General features: G+C 38.2%; 1 protein-coding gene across 1 annotated transcript in view; it reads left to right on the top strand.

Moving 5' to 3' along the window:
• TMEM178B (transmembrane protein 178B) overlaps positions 1 to 5132 on the top strand; it is a 355126-nt gene extending 349994 nt beyond the window's left edge. The window contains exon 4 of the mRNA XM_087723002.1: positions 3318 to 5132. Within this exon, the coding sequence (XP_087579128.1) occupies positions 3318 to 3568 (251 nt within the window). The 3' untranslated portion in view covers positions 3569 to 5132. The remainder of the gene's footprint in view (positions 1 to 3317) is intronic.
• Positions 5133 to 18157: the final 13025 nt, after the last annotated feature.

Raw genomic sequence — 18157 nt, 5'->3', positions numbered from 1 at the left:
TAAAAATCTTTAATCTCTTGTATGCCCTTATCCAACTGGTTCCAATTAGAAAAGAAAAAAGAAAAAAGAGGGGGGAAAGGGAGCAAAAAGGGGAAAAAGGAACAATCCCCAAATAGGAATATCGAAGTATGAAAATGCAAACATTATGTCTATTTTTAATCAAAAATCTGAAAGTCAGCAAAAGCCACTGGGCTAGGATTCAGGCTGGGATGGTAATACGTGGACCCCATGTGAGGAATCAAGTGAACTGTTTAGGAATGTCCCCTGAATCTCCCCTGAGGAGATTTCAACCAACAGAATGCATTGGCTTGCTGTGCTTCCCTATTTGGTTCACAGAGCATCATTTTGGATTCTTCCCCATTTGCAATGCAGTGAAGTCACATAAATTCAATGTCATTGAACCACAGTGTCTGTTCTGAAGTACAATTTTAAAAGGAAAGGAATATAATAGCAATAGCACTTAGACTTACCGGTATATACCACTTCATAGTGCTTTACAGAGTCAGCATATTGCCTCCAACAATCTGGGTCCTCATTTTACCCACTTCAGAATGATGGAAAGCTTAGTCAACCTTGAGCCTGGTGAGATTCAGCTGAAGTAGCTTGCAGTACTGCACTCTAACCACTGTGCCACCATGGCTCATATCCCATACCGATGATCTGGTAGTATGGCAGCAATGATGTATGAAGGCTCAACTTCCAAAGCCTCCTGCTGTACCAGAAATGTATTTCTATCTCCACTGAAGTGGAAAGAAAGAGCTATCATACTCATATAGGATCATAATCACAATCCAATCAAGGTAGAAAGTAAAGTCGATTTATCCTAAGAGAACCTTCATTTAACTCCCCCAGTAGAACCTGGAACCAGAGATTTTAATTACTAATGCAAACATCTTCTTTCCTAATGAGATCTGAAATATGAAGCACATTTTATTGACTCATATTTCATGGTGGGTCACAAGTAAAAATTAAATGAAGTTCTCCTACTATTGACTGATTGTTGATTGGAATTGCATGGAAATAATAGCTAGCTATTCAGAATATCCATTAACCCCTCCAAACAATGGGCAGAAAGTATGGGCTATCTGTTCCTTATCTGCTTTCTATTGTATCATTTTGATATTGTTCATCTTTGCTACATATCAAGCAGGAAAGCAAAAAATAATAATAATAATCAAATAGCACTGTACATATTCAGAATTTGGAATGGGAATGGAATTAGGTGATTTAATCCAACCTCTGTCGATTGAAATAATGCTTTCAATTTATTTGGCTTTGAATGATGATGGAATTTCTCAACATAATTTTATTCACTCTTTCCATTTATTTGGGGCAGAAATAGAGTCATTTTCCAGCAGTTGAAAGCTGTTTAACAAATAAAGATAACTCTTTCATTTCTGGGAAAAAATAAATACTGCATACTGCAAAACTTACTACTTGTAACCTAATGTTCTCTGAGGGACAGTGGCTCAGTGGCTAAGACACTGAGTTTGTCAATCAGAAAGGTCAGCAGTTCAGTAGTTCGAATCCCTAGCGCTGCGTATTGGAGTGAGCTCCCGTTACTTGTCCCAGCTTCTGCCAACCTAGCAGTTCAAAAACATGTGAACATGCAAGTAGAAAAATAAGAACCACCTTTGGTGGGAAGGTAACAGCATTCTGTGTGCCTTCGGCATTTAGTCATGCCAGCCACATGACCACAGAGATGTCTTCAGACAGTGCTGGCTCTTCAGCTTTGAAATGGAGATGAGCACCACCCCCTAGAGTTGGGAACGACTAGCACATATGTTTGAGGGGAACCTTTACTTTTACCTAATGTTCTCCAAGGACCAATTCCCATCATCACAAATCTGCAGAGGTAATATTGATGTTGGTTGCAGAAAGTACGCATTGAACTCAAATAATCCTAAGGTCAAGTGATTTGAAGGACCATTATTGTATCAGTACATTACAGTAGGATGAAGCAAATAACACTGAGGTTGTACCGTATATTCCACCGTATAGGGCGACTGAGTGTATAAGACGACCCCCTACTTTCAGGTGCCCACGAGCTGGCTGAAAGCCTCTGCGCTGCTGGGCTTTCAAAGTTTGAGCTCAGCGCCTTCCTCTTCCAGACCTCCAGCCAGACCTTACTAAGCCATCCCAGCACTCATCCATCCATGTGCCTAGGCGAGGAGCACTGAGGTTATCGATTGAAAGGCCAGCATCTGCACTGGTGGCGGTACGGCTTTTTGCTTCACGGCATTGCTTTTTCTTTTGTTTTGGTTTTTTGGTGTACCTGCCATATAAGACGACCCCTAATTTTTGAAATATTTGGGGGGGGGGGTTAAAAGTCATCTTACATGCCGGTAAATACAGTATTCTTGTATGAACCATACAAATGTATGATACTGTCCTGAATATAATAAGATCTACTGTAAATAGCTAATAAAGTGAGCTACCAGTTTAGCCTCTACCATGCTTTTTACAGTTCTCATTAAGCTTCTCAGATGGATCCATAAGTGTGACATAAAGGATTCATGTCACATTTATTCATTGTAGCAAATATGAGTTTTGGGGAATTCAGCTGTTCAGCAAAGGTAGCAGAAAGTTTCTCTTGAGCAGCATTCAACTCCTAATGAGCACATGGACAATAAATTGTTTGCTATTGCAGCCTTCCAACATACTCTTATGATGTTTCCAGAGTAATGTTTAGTGTCATAGGTTTTTGAGTAGCTATCAGAGTATTGTTAGCCTCTCTTCGACAAAGAAGAGCTTTATCAGAAGGTTGACATGTTCAAGATGAAAGTGCCATGGATATTATATTCCCTGCAAACCTAAATATACTCCAAATATGAAGTCTTCCAAAGGCGTATGGAGGGGAGTTTAGATCCACTGGATTTGGAGGGAGGGGGGTCCCTTCTAAATTATGATCACTGTATTTGATTAGAAGTTCTAAATGTTTGTCTGGAATACCACATTTTTAACAAAGGTTGTTAGTAGCTGTTGTAGTGGGAGTGAGTGGGTGTTTCCAATCAATCCATTGCCCTATAAAATCATATCCCAAGGGCCATTATCTTGGACACTTACTGTTTTAATTATTAGTTGTATATTGTAAGTTTATGCAATTGCCTTGGAAACTGAAGATAGAATAAAATATTTTTTAAAATAAACTAAGTGGCATTCTAGAATTCCTGAGTCATCCATCGCTGATTCTCCTGTTCTTTCTCCAACTGCTTTCTTTTTAGGTAGTGGGCAAAGAGTTATTGTGATAATTCTAACCCATTCTTTCTGTTTTTTTTCTCCTCTTTGTCTTTTGTCTTTTTCTTCTTCTTTTCCAGGAACCTTCTGCATAATTTCACTGTGCACATGTGTAGCCGGAATCAACTTTGAGCTCTCCCGATATCCCCGGTACCTGTATGGACTCCCTGATGACATCAGTCATGGCTACGGCTGGTCCATGTTTTGTGCATGGGGAGGCCTAGGTCTTACTTTGATCTCTGGCTTCTTCTGTACCTTGGCCCCTTCTGTTCAACCTGTCCCCAGGACCAATTGCCCCAAATCGAGACCTGAGAATGGGACAGTGTGCTAAGACAAGTACAAACAAGCCTATAAATATACATATTATACATATATAAATATAAATGAATATACATAAACATATATTATATATAGATCTCAAACAGTTGCCAGTGCCATGGTAGAGTGGAGTCCAATGAGGCTCCTACATCTTCTCTACAGCTTTGTATTGTTCTTGTTATTTTTCCTGGAGAAAGGAATAGCTTTTCTGCAACATTGCTCTTCCACTCAGCTCCTTAAAAAAAAAATCTTCAGCATCCCACTTCAAACATCAAGTGAACATATTGTTGCATCTGTCTGCCGCCAGTTGTCTGTGATATGATAGGGAAGGGAAAAGGGTATCTTGGTGCATAAGGTACTTTTACAAGGAGTAACGAAAAGAAAAAACACACTGTGTTGGGGAAACATAAACAGTAAATAAATGAACCTCTTCAGTTACCTCTCTAAAACCTAACCTTCTCAAGGCCATCTTCAGAATCCCTCTGCTCACACATGGATATTTTTTATTTTTTTTAAACCTTGCCTGTTCCATCAAAGAGGAATGAACCAGAAGATTAAGGCAGGTTTCCCTTTATTTGTTAAACTTTTAAAAAAAAATCAGCCAAGATTCTTACAGAACAAAACTTCAAGTGAGGATCTTTGAGTGGATGCTTTGACAATGCTGTTTCAACTTCCCTCTGCCTTACAGCCAGGCTTAATTGACAAGGCTGAACTGTTGGCAGAAATGCAAGAGAAAGTCTAACTGAAATGCTGTGATGCATTATAACTCCCCCTCCATCCCACCTTTTTTTTTTCAAAAAGAGAGAGAGAGAAAGAAAGAAAGAAAGAAAGAAAAGTAACCCTGGCGTTCTCATGTGATCTTCTACCAAATTCTCCTCACTGTGATTGCAACAAAAGATGTCAAGACTTATGCATGGATGAGGAAAAGCCTGTTTGGAGGCTGCACGTTTCATGGTCTGGATTTGGTTCTGCCTCTGATCTCGCCTTGCCTTGGTACATCAAGAACCATCTGATAGTGGATAGAAGCCATTGTGGGTGGTAAGAGGTGGGAATGTGGGCTTTGTGGTTGTTTGATCATCAAGTTGGCTGTGCAGGAGGAGTTTGGGCAGAGATTGTCGTTGTTGTTATGCCATTGTTTTGTTAATCACAATCATGTGGGTAAAAGCCATTGCAGTGATAGGGGAATTCTGAAGGGATGGTAATAATAAGGATTGTAATACATGGTGCTCCTCCTTATGTCCATGTGCACCAAGCACAGATATCCGTGCGGTTATCATAAACTACCTGATTTTCTGAGCCTTCTATTTGCCGCCCAGAATTGTTTGCTATGAGATGGGTGGCAAATAAATTCAATAAATAAACAAAGATGAGAAAACGTGTAAACCCGAAGGCATTGAAGGGAGAGAAAGGAATTCCATTCCTCATAAAAACCAACACTTTTGATTGTGATTTGATAATTCCCCCACAGGGGTATTGTAAGGTGTGGTTAAATAAGTCAAACTGGCAGCCGAAATGTTGTGATTGAAGATTTGCTAGTTTGTCCGTGTGTCACCCATTAAAAATGGATGGAATTTCAACACACCTTTGTGGCCATCAGTTTGACTTTGCCCACCGAGCTTGCCCCTACACATACATACTTTTCACCTGCTTCCTCTCTTCTCCTTATTTATTACTATTTCCCCGCTTATTTATACCTGAGTCCTCCTATTAAATATCCATGCTAAAGAACTGGAGACAGCTAAGGTAACGAAAATAACAACTTACGATCCAGAAAAAAACAAAAACCCTGTGATCTGATTAGTCCTTATGGAGATTGGTATAGAGAGGATAAACAAGACAATGGAGAAGACACACATACTAATTGCATATAATAATGAACTTGAGAGGAAAATAGTAGCGTAACATTGGAGGATGGATTTGCCAAAATAGATGAACCACACTTCTATTTTTAGTACCTCGTGACATAAAATAAAACTACCACTACGGAAGTATCCTTTCCTTTAAAGACAAAAAGAAAGCACAGATAGCACATAAACAGTCTTTCCAACTATATTCTGAAGTATTTAATCCAGGTAGCAACACCTTCTTGATGTCTCTTTTCATCGTAGCTACATGTGCAGATAAACCATGTGGTTACAATGTGTGGGTCTACCACTCAGCCTTGGATTAACCATTAAGCACATGCTTTTAGGGAACCAAGAGAAGGGGGCACCACATCATTTTTCCCTCCCAGCCAGTGGTGGGATTCAGCCAGTTCACACCTACCCGGGAGAACCGGTTATTAACTTTCTAAGCAGTTTGGAGAACCGGTTGTTGGAAGAAATCTCCTTTTGTTTTTTCCCCACTTTACAAGCTAATTCTGTAAGGAAGGCAGGAAGGAAACATTCTGGTGTTGTTTCTAGCCTAATCTTTATTGCCCTGCTTACAGAAATTGCCACTCCAGTTAACCCTTATTACATTGTAACAGCTAAGGGAAATCGCCCATCAACCTGAGTGACATTCAGTTGGCCACACCCACACAGTCACATGGCTACTGAGCCACACCTACCCAACTGGTCATTAGGGCAGAGAACCAGTTGCTAAATTATTTGAATCTCACCACTGCTCCCAGCTATCATGCTCTTAATTCTTTCATGGTTGCATCTGACTTTAGTTTTCAGTATTGAGCCTTAATGTGTCAGTTAAGCAGTGGAGGGGTCAAGGGCTTAGGCCATCAGTTGGCTTTAATCCAGTCCTTCTACCATATAAATGAATGAACTGCATAGTTTCTCTCCTCCAAAGCAGACCTTTGGGGTGCCTGTAAGGGCATTTCCACCAGCGTCAGATTCTACCTCTGGACCCAGAATTTCAGTCATGCTACTCTACATGTGTCTTTAGTGCTGATGAATCAGAAACTTCATGAAAGGACCCTCCAGATGGCTAATGGGGGAATGCAAAACTTGGTGGTCTTGTCACCATCCTTGTTTTGCAGTAAAAGTGGGGAGGACTGCCCAAGGAAGAAGAAATAGCAAATATATATTGTAGAAGTTGAGGGAATGGTAGAAAGGTGTCACAAAATGGAGGACAACCTGGGGAATGGAAAAATAGGATGAAGTTTTCCCCTCTCCAGGAGACGTTACAGGGTTGGACTCAGAATTAATTGGTTCAGTTGCAGAAGATCTCCTTAAGACTGACAGTGAATTAGGAGGACAGTGGAATGATGCTAATCCTGCATCAGGCCAGCCCATGTAAAGAAGGTTTATTATTTAGTGGATCAAATCTCATTTATTTACTGAAGCAATTGGAGGAAGATGGTCTTGTATAGCATGAGGTTTGTTGAAATTAAATTGGATTAACAGAGTCAAAGCATGCCAAAGGAATAGGGGGGCAGAGAAAATCCGTACAAAATTGAAGTCCTTGTATCCTTTCTTTTGGCTGAAGAAAACCTCCAATACATATTTAGCTTGTGCAATGTAAAATGAACAAAAATGCACAGAATATTATACTTGCTGCAGAGCACAGCAATTGGATTCAGCAGCAGCATAGAATATTTCTCATGTGGAAGCAGTTCTTCTATCCATTCTCTAAAGCTGCAGGCCCAATGCCTATATTTTACATAAATTCAGGGAAATTAGAATCTGAGTAACAAGGTCAGTCAAGTCTCCTGCAACTCAAGCTCAGTCCTAGTGACTTACTCCAGTTTCCTTGATTTTAACTGCAGGAGGTTAAAAAAATGTAATTGGTGCTGCAGACAGTTTCAGAAGCAAAGCAGAGTAAAGGAATTGCCAGGAAAAAAAAACTTTCATGTTGAAAATCTCAGTGGGGAGATAAGAGATCAGTTGGGAATATGAATATCCACCACCTTTTTAATGTTGGCAGAAAATTGGAATATGAAAACTGGAATAAATAAATGCCATTCTCTGTGCCTACAATTGATGCCAGACTTCTCCAGCTTATTACCATCCACCTATTTTAAGAGTTGGCTATTTTAAGAGTTTCATCCCAAGGTAGGCTTCCTTAAGAAGAAGCATTACCTGTGTGTAACACAAGGACTTTCTGTCTATGGGGTTAGGATGTTTTGGGTTGAATTTTATAAAATGTTCAATCCCCAATATTGAAATAAGAGTCAAATGGTCAGGTGAGGAGGACTGGAATTCTACAACCAGGTTGAATGAGCTAAATTATTTGTGGCTCTCAAGAGACAGCAGGAAACTCAGATTCTGCATGTGAGCCATTACTATTTTTACAGAAACAGTCCATCAGTTGAGTGCCTTTTTTCCATACATTTGCCATTTATTCATCAATTTGCTACTTTTTAAAAACATACAAAATATTAAAATGAGAGGATTTTTAGGTTTTCTCCTTAAATAACTCTACTTTAAGATCTTAATGTGGCATCTACACTATGAGATAAGAGTCTTGTGGCACATTAAAGACTAAGCGTATTAAGGCATAAGGAATAATGATTCCTCAAAATGTCAGCCATTTATGTGCTGTAGAGCAGATGACAATGTCTGCCAGGTCATCAGAGCATCAGGACACCCACCAGACCCAAATGAATTATTGGGCCAGAACACTCCTCAGTACAGGGTACTGTTGGTAAAGTGGTCTTGCTATCTTTGTCACAGCAGCACAGGAAGTCCATCCTTGTACAAAATTGCATTCTGAGGAAAAACATTTTCATGAAGAATTCAGAAGAAAGGTGGCAAAAGTTCTTTTGGTTCAACTGATGAGGCATAATCCACCACCAATATTTTTTAAACGATGTTATTAACAAAACAAAAATGAAAACTAATGCAAACTAAAAAGAGAATAAAAATCAAAAATAGTGGAAAAAGGAAAAAATGGAAAGAAAAATGAGAAAGAAAAATAAGAATATAGTTAAAGAAAAAGAAGAGAAATGTATACTGAAATGACTTTCCCCTTCATCATAGCAAGTGTAAACAATTTTAATAACTTATCACCTTCTCCTAAAATATAATAAATGACCCCTTCTTCCCAAATCTCATCTTCTATGTTTAAACAAATCCTTAAAAATTCATTGTTTCAGTCCTGATCAGCCAAACCCATTAAGGAGTACCAGAGATAAGAATATATCTATTTTAACCTTGATCAAATAAACCAACTTTGTATTTCTTTTTTTTACTTTAAAAATCTTAACGTCAAATAATGTCCTAAAACTGTTTCATAATATATTTAAAACATAGTCTGTCTATAGAAGCAGATCCTCTTAAAATTAATTTCTGGTTTAATTGTTCAAAACGATCCTTCAGCATGTCCAATGTTAAAACATTGTTGCTTCGTTCTGTTTTAGTCAAATGTAAGTATTTTTCTCCCTTAATTGCAATCTTCTGTTCTTTCTGGTTCCTTCTGGTGTCCAACCTTCAAAATCTCATATTGTATATATAAGTATATGTTAAGAGAATTTAAAACAAAAGCTATTTCCCATAAGGATTCTTATCATTAATTCTAAAAATGTATTTCCAATCTATATGGCCCTGTACTCCATTTGTAACTTTGCAAAATCAAAGTTCTAATCATTTTTTATTGTTTATTCAAATATATTTTTAAGTTTTTAAATTAGTATTTAAAACTTATGGAACTGAAGATTGAAGGGAATTTACCAGTGCAATATAACCTATCAATCCTAATAGCTAAAAAGCAGTTAAAAAGCAATTTCCAAAAGTGATTGGAAAAAGAAATATGTGAAGAAATATGTGAACCCAGTGTCCATTTGAATAAGTAAGATGGTTCATTCTATCATCTCCCACAGCTCCAAACCTACCAGTGATCACTACACTGTGGTCTTCTTATAAGGGCCAACTATGTGGAGCAGTTGTGAGTGATCTCATATTCTCTCCTTGTCCAGAGAGGAATTACCAAGACTCAGTCTATTTGCTGACTCTTCATTCCACTGTGGTTGCTTTTAGTGAAGCTGTTTTCAGTGCACTATTTCTTTCCAAGAAGGCTGGCACCTCCAGTAATTACAATGATGATCACCACTACTCTAAGTAAACTCTTACAATAGGGAAGTAGTATAATCTATCCCTGGCATTTAATAACTGATAAAATAATAATAATAATAATACATATTCAGCAAAACTAAATCTAGGTTTAAAAACATTAAACAGGTGAAGTGATTTTCTGAGATGTTTTGTAGGCAATACCAATTATATACGCTATGATTATGCTGAATATTTAAGAAGTAGGAGGTCTCATTACAACTGCATAAAACTTCCACTTCACAGGAGCTGTACTCAATACATAGCTTAACACTCAATACTAAAATAGGTGAAGATACAATTCTATGAATTCGGTTGTCCTTATCTGTGACTCCTTGGATTTAACCTGTGAAACACATTGAACTTTTAAGATTTTCAGGCAGATGGTATGAAAACTTAGCTTAGAGATGGTCAAACTTGGTAAAGGTATTGTTGACAATCAGTGGTGGGATTCCAAATCTTTTCCTACCAGTTCTATGAGAGAGCGCTTTGCGCACGAGCCTAATGCATGCTTTGTGCATGCATGCAGCACTCAAAGACCGCTCTCGGTGTCAGCGCTGGTGAGCTGAGCTGTTTTTTAGCTCAGCTGAGGCACGGCAATCTGCTCTGCTGCACGAATCGGCTGAGCTAAAAAACAAGGGAATATAGGACAGGGAACGACAGGGGCAGGAAGCCGGGGCCAACCAGAGGTGGTATTTGCCGGTTCGCAGAGCTACTCAAAATTTCCGCTACCGGTTCACCCGAACCAGTCCGAACCGGCTGAATACCACCTCTGTTGACAATGCTCCCATGAAGTAGGAACTTCAACGAAGAAAAAGAAGAAATAAAATAGGTTTGTTAGACTTTAAAAAGTAAAGAACAGAAAGTTGCCACCTCTGATCTTAAGAAGTCACAGAGCTGTCCTCTTTTACCTTTTCCTGCTCACATTTTTCCTAAGCAAGAGCTCTAGGTTTAAGGTCTTCTGCTTTGTGTTTGCATAATTGTTTCCTACACTGTAGGAACATATGAGCTGCATTTGGTCTGTACCTAGTCTAGTACCCTGCTAAAGGCAACTCTGATGAGAATATATTTTAATTGAAGTGCCACCCTGAAGTTAAATGAAAGTCACAGATGTACTTGTATATGTGCATATTTGTATGTAGATGTATATATGTAATTTTTGAAGAATTTCAAAGTGTTCAGGTAACCTTATAGAATATTACTGTTTGGCTAAATGTGTTTAATGATGAATCTGTGACCTCCCTTGATTTATTTGGGGGAAATATCTTACAGTGAAATCAAAATGGCCGCCCTCCTTTATCTTAATCATAACTGGGGGGTGTGTGAAGGAACTAATATTGTAGCATGAACCTGAAATATTTGGGATGTATAGTATACCTCCTATACTGTAGAACACTACAGGTTCATTTTAAGGATCTCGTAGTAAAGCTGAATCTACACTACAAAATTTTAATCAGATTTATGCTCGTTTGTTATCGCTTCTCCCAAAGCCATTAGGGAACTGTAGTTTAGTGAGAGTGTTGAGATGTCTGTGTGAGATTCCTATTCTATATGGCCTTATTTCATAGTGCAGTTACACCTTACTTTGAGATGCTGATGAACATCACCAATTGTTTACTGTAGTGGTAACTTACTATAGTAGTAATTTACCACAGGGTGCATATTAGTCATTTTGTGGATGAATTGACTTAACCTTGATCAGGTAGGATGAGGTTCATGGCTGTCCCAAGATATTTTGTTACCAAAAGCAGGACAAGATGGCACCTTTACTTTTTTCTATATAGGAAAAGCCAGTTGGAATAGTATTTGAACATTACACGGGCAATGAATGAACCAATATCCACCCCTGTTTCTGACAAGAGCTGGTTAATATAGAGTGCATAGTTCTATCATTCAAGAGAAAGTAATCACTAAAAAACTATTATGGTTGAACACTCAGAAATTCCTAACATCTGCTTCCAAAGACAATTGGCTACTAATGCTCTGTGTAGGGCTGGTACTAGTGAGATAAAAACCATCTCTTCACTGTTAACCATTACAGATGATTAGAGGTTACAAGCACTTCAAGTAACCATTTGGTGATTCACTCAATATTCTAATCACATTGATCACGCAAAGATTTGTGATCTGCTTCTAACTGAATAAAGGTTTTCCTCACATCACAGATCAATTAATCTTGTGTGGGTATGGGTAGATAACAGTTTCCCTTGGGGACCATGAGTAAATCTCTTGCAGTCTAACCCTTATGGGCCACAAAGGGCTCATTGACATTTTCCTTGGCACCTATGAATCCGGCTCCTCCTAGTTTTAGTTTATTAGTAATCTTTTTTTCTTTTTCTTTTCTTTTCTTTTCTTTAAAAAAAACAGGATAGGTAGCATTCTATAAAGGAGCTTCCATTTTCAAGCAAAATCTATATTCCCAACAATGCCTCTGTGTCTAACATAGATCCCAAGTCATTCCATAGAAAATAAAAGTGCTAAGATTCTGCAACTCAGTGTTTGGAAATGAGCCTACCCATCCAGGTGAAAGGAAGAAGTAAGCTAAGCTATTATACAGAAAATCTTAGGAAGTTAGAATTCGTGGTAGTAAATCAGTGTTTTGTGATTAACTGTGCCCACCATAGCTGTCATGCTGAGAAATTTCCCAAAACATGCTGTTAAAATTACAAGGGAGATTGGTTGTCAAAAAAGATTATAGGCTCTTGTATCAACAGTTTATAATTTAAAAACTGTATTAACTTCTCAATATTGTTGCTCCTGAATACCTAGCTCAACCGTTCCATATTTTTTTGTATCCTTCCAAAAGTGGAAATTTTGGAATTTCCAGAATTTCCCAATAACATTTCAGTTGGCAATCCACCTTGCTATCCTTTCCTCCTGAGGTAATCCAGCTGTAATCCACCTGTTCTTGAAGTTCTATAAGGTGTACAGCAGCACACAACTGCAATTGTTTTTCATCAAGAGTATGCATACCCCACATGTTCATTAGGCAAAACCATATTTGCTGTGTCTTGCAGGGGTTAGATTCCGTCAAAAGACAAAGTATAAGTCCTAAAAGTTGTTCCTTGCAGTTATTCAAATTTGGGTGGCCCTGCGGATCACAGGTACAACTCCCCAGTTTTTCCTCTCCACTTTTTTATTTCATTTTAATAACTCTAGCTCTGTCTCCTTTCTTTTGTTCTCTCCTGAAATGCTTTACATAGATAGAAAAAATATTGTTCTATAAGTTTCATTTTAACAACAGTACCTTCCAGATGTGACTGTATTTTTTTAATCCAAATGCCTGTAAAAATATGTACAAACTTAAAATTGTGAACTGGAGGGGAGGGGAGAGGAGGGGAGATCGGGTTCAGTCTGGGTGAATTCAACAGATGAAGCATCCTAAAATACTGTCTCACTGGTTCTTCCTCTTTGCAAATGAGACAAGAGGATTAGGAATACTGGTGCCTCCACTGTAGAAGTCACTGGTTCTAAGCAAAATGTGTGCATGTATTGCTGTCAACAGGAACAAAAAAAACCCATTGTCTCTGAAAAGTCTGTGTGTCATAATAAAGTCAATGTTATAAAATTTAACGGAGAGAAAGTCAGAAAGAGAGGTTGAAATGGTTCTTCCCAACACCTTCTTTCATTGCAAGTCCCCTAGCAGCAATTCCAAATATCATTTACTCTTGGGTTATCTGTCCTCAGCTTCATTGTCCTTGGTCAAGAAGATGCACATTTGCCAAAAGAGTTTTGTCCTTGTTCATCTCCTCAGCAAGTGACCTTATGGTGCTATCGAAGCAGCAACAAATGAAAGTTCTTACAACATGCTTTAACTTGGTTTGTTTTTCTCTCCATTCATAGACGGCCACTGCTGCGGTTTTCCATTAATAACAACAATCAGTTTCATTACTGACTGAAAACCAAATTCTCACATTCCAGGAATGGCCTGGCTACTAGTCCTCCAATTCTGCCATCTTGCAGCCTAACAGCATGTCTAGCCTTGCTATTAACCCTATCTCAGGAAGCAAGTTTGGGTGTTTAAGGAGAGGAAAGAAATGACAATCCTTTATTGCAGAACAGAGGTTGGTTGTGTTTTTGCACTCCGCTCTGTGTCACCTGAACTTGATTGCTAATTTAATGTGAGATGGTTCTGTCACTACTATTGAAGGATAAGTCAACTGCTGATCTAGTCCTTTGTTTCCAGTAACCATACTTCTTGAGTAAGTCCCGGCTGCATTAATATAAGAAAGGTTAAACCATATGATTGTCTCGTGGGGAGAATCTTAGAAACGCCATAGTTAATATGCCCTTATTCTTCCTGTCATTTCTCGCTGTGATTTCTATATTATTCTGTTAGAGGAATGTCATAAGATTAAATGACCAATTTTAACTTAAAATTAAAATACCGAAGGAACATGAGGTGCCTCTCCAAGTTGCACTAAAATCAATGACCTAAGGCTGAGTTTATAGTTTTGGTGGAACTGAAATTTCTTCTAAACTACTCTGATTTGGAGTCTAGTTAGTAACGCATGTGTGAAACCAGAGTTCTTCACTTAGATAGGTTGATTTTTACAAACAGGATCGTTTTTTTAAAAAAAAATGATGCAATGCACACATTTCAGTGGCCGGATTTACCACAATTTAAGATCAGTTGTTGCTTTTGCTGAATTTACAATTTACCCTGTGCATCATGATTACATTATACTTAATGGAGCATAGATGGGACCTGCATCCAGTTCTCCCTTAATTACTATGCCAGTGGTTCCCAAACTTGGCAACTTTAAGACTTGTGGACTTCAACTCCCAGAATTCTCCAGCCAGCAGAGGTCTGCTGGCTGGAGAATTCTGGGAGTTGAAGTCCACAAGTCTTAAAGTTGCCAAGTTTGGGAACCACTGTACTATGCAATTCAAGCAGCCTTTTCTTGTTTTTGTGTTCATTCTGCACATACTGTAACCACCATCATTTCCCAAAAATATATCAGATGGAGTACAATTCAGTCATTAGACATATGAGTTTGGGAGCTCACACTTTGTATATAGGATATTGTCCACTTGCCTCTTCTCAGTGAACGATCTTCAGTATGATTTTTACAGATTCTTTGAAAGAATACTTCACATCAAAGTAACTCCCAATGCCTCAGTTGAAAACATTTTCTTTTCGCATTTATTTCCAATGTCTTGAAAACTGAATTACATACTGTAGGAAGTTAGCACCTATCCTTCTCCTAGGAAAATGAGATATTTTAAGAAATATTAAAAGGGAAGAATATTTTCCCTAAAAAGAGAAGTAGAAATGCAGAGAGGCAGAAACTCAGCCCCCCTTCCTTCTTTGTCAATGGGCCATTAAGGCCTGAATCAGTCTATTCTACATAACAAATATCTACCCCATTTCATTGCCCTTCATTGTACCACCCACCAAGTTTCAACCAAACTTAGCACACAGACAACCTACAAAGCTAGCTATGACCTCTGACAGCAACCAATCAGAATACTCTTCCTGTGCCCCAGGCAGTTCAAAGCCCAGAGAGGGCATAAAACCCAGGGACTCTCAGCATCTCTTCCCTTTTCACTCAGGAGCTCCACCATTAAACTATCTTCCCAAACAGCCTCCATGTTTCCAGTATCTTTTTCCCCATTTGGAACTGAACCCAGATGGACATTTCTTCCAACAATACATTGTAATGAAAAATATGAGAATTCATATTTGTAGAATTCATTGAATCCATGAATCCATGTAGAATTCATTTCTTCATTGGATCAGAATTTGGCTTCTTAACTGGGTCAGGGACTGTTAATTCCAATTATAAGAACCCATCAAGATTTCTTTTTTTCTTTTTTGAAATAATACAGGCAGGGCTGTCTGTCTGTCTACTAGACTAACTTACTTTTGATTCAGTGGGGCATGCTCCAAGTAAAGAAATTCAAGGTCAACGCATTGCTTTCTTTGTAGAATGGCAAACATAATTATCAAAAGTTAAAGGACATCTATAAATAAGGACAATGATTTAGACACTTTATAGCCCAAAGGGCCTGAAATAGCATGAGCTACTTATGATATGTCTGAACTAACAAAAGCCACGATTGCAAAGGTTTTGACAGTGCCAAAACTGTGGGGAATCCAAATTTGTCAGACGCAACAGCACACGAAAGCAATGTATTTATTTATTTATTTTTTAAAAAATTTCCCCTGCCTTTATTACTTTACAGGTAATTCAAAGAGGGAAATATACATAACATTCCTTCCTCCTATTTTTCCTACAACAACCTTGTAAGTTGAGTTGGACTCAGTGGGAATGATTGGCTCAAGATCACCCAGCTAGTTTTCAAATTTAGGGTGGGACTACAATCCACAGTCTCCTGTGAGTTAATGATGTGTTAATTATCCCAATTATGCACATTTCACTGGAAGTCAGTGCTACTGAATTCAGTTGCCTTAATTCTGTGTAAACATAGGAATGTGCCCTTAATGTTTTATATTGTGGAAGCATGACAAATAGAACTGTGGTTTTGAGGCTTAATTTGTGGGGGTGGGGTGGGTTAAAGAAAAAATTGTAATTTGAGGCACCATTGTTGAAATATGGTGACCCTCAACATCTAATTTGAATAACATTAAAAGCATATCAGTAACATTTATGAACTGCCCTGTTACAAAATATGTCAAAAATCAGAGACAATTATCTAACCTTTCAGAATCAGAAAAGAATGTCTATATATAATCAAAGGAAAACAAGGAGTTTTGATCTGTGCTTGAAAATGAGTTATAGATGAAATGTCATGGTTGAGGAAGTTTGTTACAGAAGAAACAAGAAAGTTAAAATATCCTCCTCATTTGTTGGCATCTAGGAGTGGCCTTTTGAGAAATGGAACAATATAATTTACAGGCTAGATTTTTTTTTTATACATCGGAACACAAGATACACTACTTTTTAGTAGAGTGGATTGTCAAAAGTGATCCCTTCTCATCTCTAAAGATCTCTCCCTCTCGCTCTCAGATCTTATCTCCATTTTTTTTAAGACTTAGACATACTCCCACTCAACCTGTTTCTAACTAAGTTGATGTGAGAAGCAGGCTTATCTCTGCAAAGTTTTCACTTTGGGGGGAAAATGCTTGAGTATCCATAGCTAAGCTGACCCAAATAGCAAAGTAAATAGTGAACTTGCAATGTAGATGTAAATGAATAAGGCTGTGATTGCTATTATATAAACTTTAAGAGAAACTTTGCAAATTGTATGGTCCAACTATTCTGGGATATTTTTTAGAATGCATACATGAATACTTTTTTAAAATATATTTTTATTGTTTTTATATTTAAAACAGTGCAGCACCGCAAAGTTGAAATGACCATACAATCACATTATATACAAATAATCTCATCCAGTAACTATTAGCCCACTTAATACATTATCTATCCTTCTCTCCAATCACATTATTTACAGTTTGTTCCAGTCTTGTCACCTTGTCTTATACCAATAATACATGAATAGATGAATACTTTTGCAGGAAATCATTGTGGAACAACCTCCCCGTCGAGATCCGTACCCTCACCACCATCCAGACCTTCCGCACAGCCCTCAAGACCTGGCTCTCCCATCAGGCCTGGGGATAGGTTCCCAATTTACCCGCCCGAGTGTTGACTGTTGAATGCGAGTTGTGTTTTATTATTTTCTTTCTTTTGTTCACATATTGTTTGTTTCTGATATTGCACCCCCTTCCCTGTGATTGTAAGCCGCCCTGAGTCCCCTCAGGGAAAAGGGCGGCCTATAAATCTTAATAAAATGACTCAAAAAAAAAAATTGGCATTCTGCATTTAGAAACCTCCAAATCAGACAGCTTTTTTGGTAACGCATTTCTGATTTGTCATACATCCACACAATCATTCTGTCTCTCATGTACACCTCCCACACACACACATACATGTACATGCATACAATACATATGCATTCATATGTGAATATATCATTTTAATATAGACCAGTAAGAGCTGTTTGTCAAACCGCAGACCACGAAATGCCGATGTTTCATCTTAGACTTCCTGTCAGTCTGCTATGAAGAATAGTTATTCCTTGGTTGTAAGGTAATATTCAAAATCCCAGCATATCTGCAGACTCGGTGAATGCAAAAGGAATATACTTGGCATATCACAGGATTAGAGGTCATATCTGATGTTGTGAGAACTAAATGTGGGTACTCCGCATTTCTGTTGCCAGGAAGTTAACTCTTTCATATATTTTGGGTCTCTCCCATATTACCCAGTCAAAGGCTGTTACCCATTAGCTATGGAAACTAGCTATGGAAACTAACACCCATCATGGCTGGAAACATAAAGCTGGGGGAAGTTGATCTAATATTTATGACATATTCACATGATTGGGACTATTCGATAGGCACGTGTTGAGCTCAACAGAAGCTCTATCTTGATTCAGCACATTCAAAATGAAACTGCCCATGATTTCATGCTCTAAATTCTGAATCCCATCAGCTCAGTGGTGACTTTACGGTTACCACTGATTTATTCATATCTGGAAAAAGCCAAAATATTTAAAAGATAGGTGATGTATATTCCACAAATCGCTTCCAAGTGGGTTGATTTCTTTCATGCATGCTAAACGCTTTGCAACTTACAAAGATCAATAAGGAC

The sequence above is a fragment of the Thamnophis sirtalis genome, unplaced genomic scaffold, assembly GCF_051295495.1.
Source record: "Thamnophis sirtalis isolate CommonGarterSnake01/CBP01778 unplaced genomic scaffold, rThaSir2_p1.2 scaffold_9, whole genome shotgun sequence".
NCBI classification, from domain to species: domain Eukaryota; kingdom Metazoa; phylum Chordata; class Lepidosauria; order Squamata; family Natricidae; genus Thamnophis; species Thamnophis sirtalis.
The sequence above is the reverse complement of the archived record's forward strand: the minus strand, read 5'-3'. Positions and strand labels throughout refer to the sequence as shown.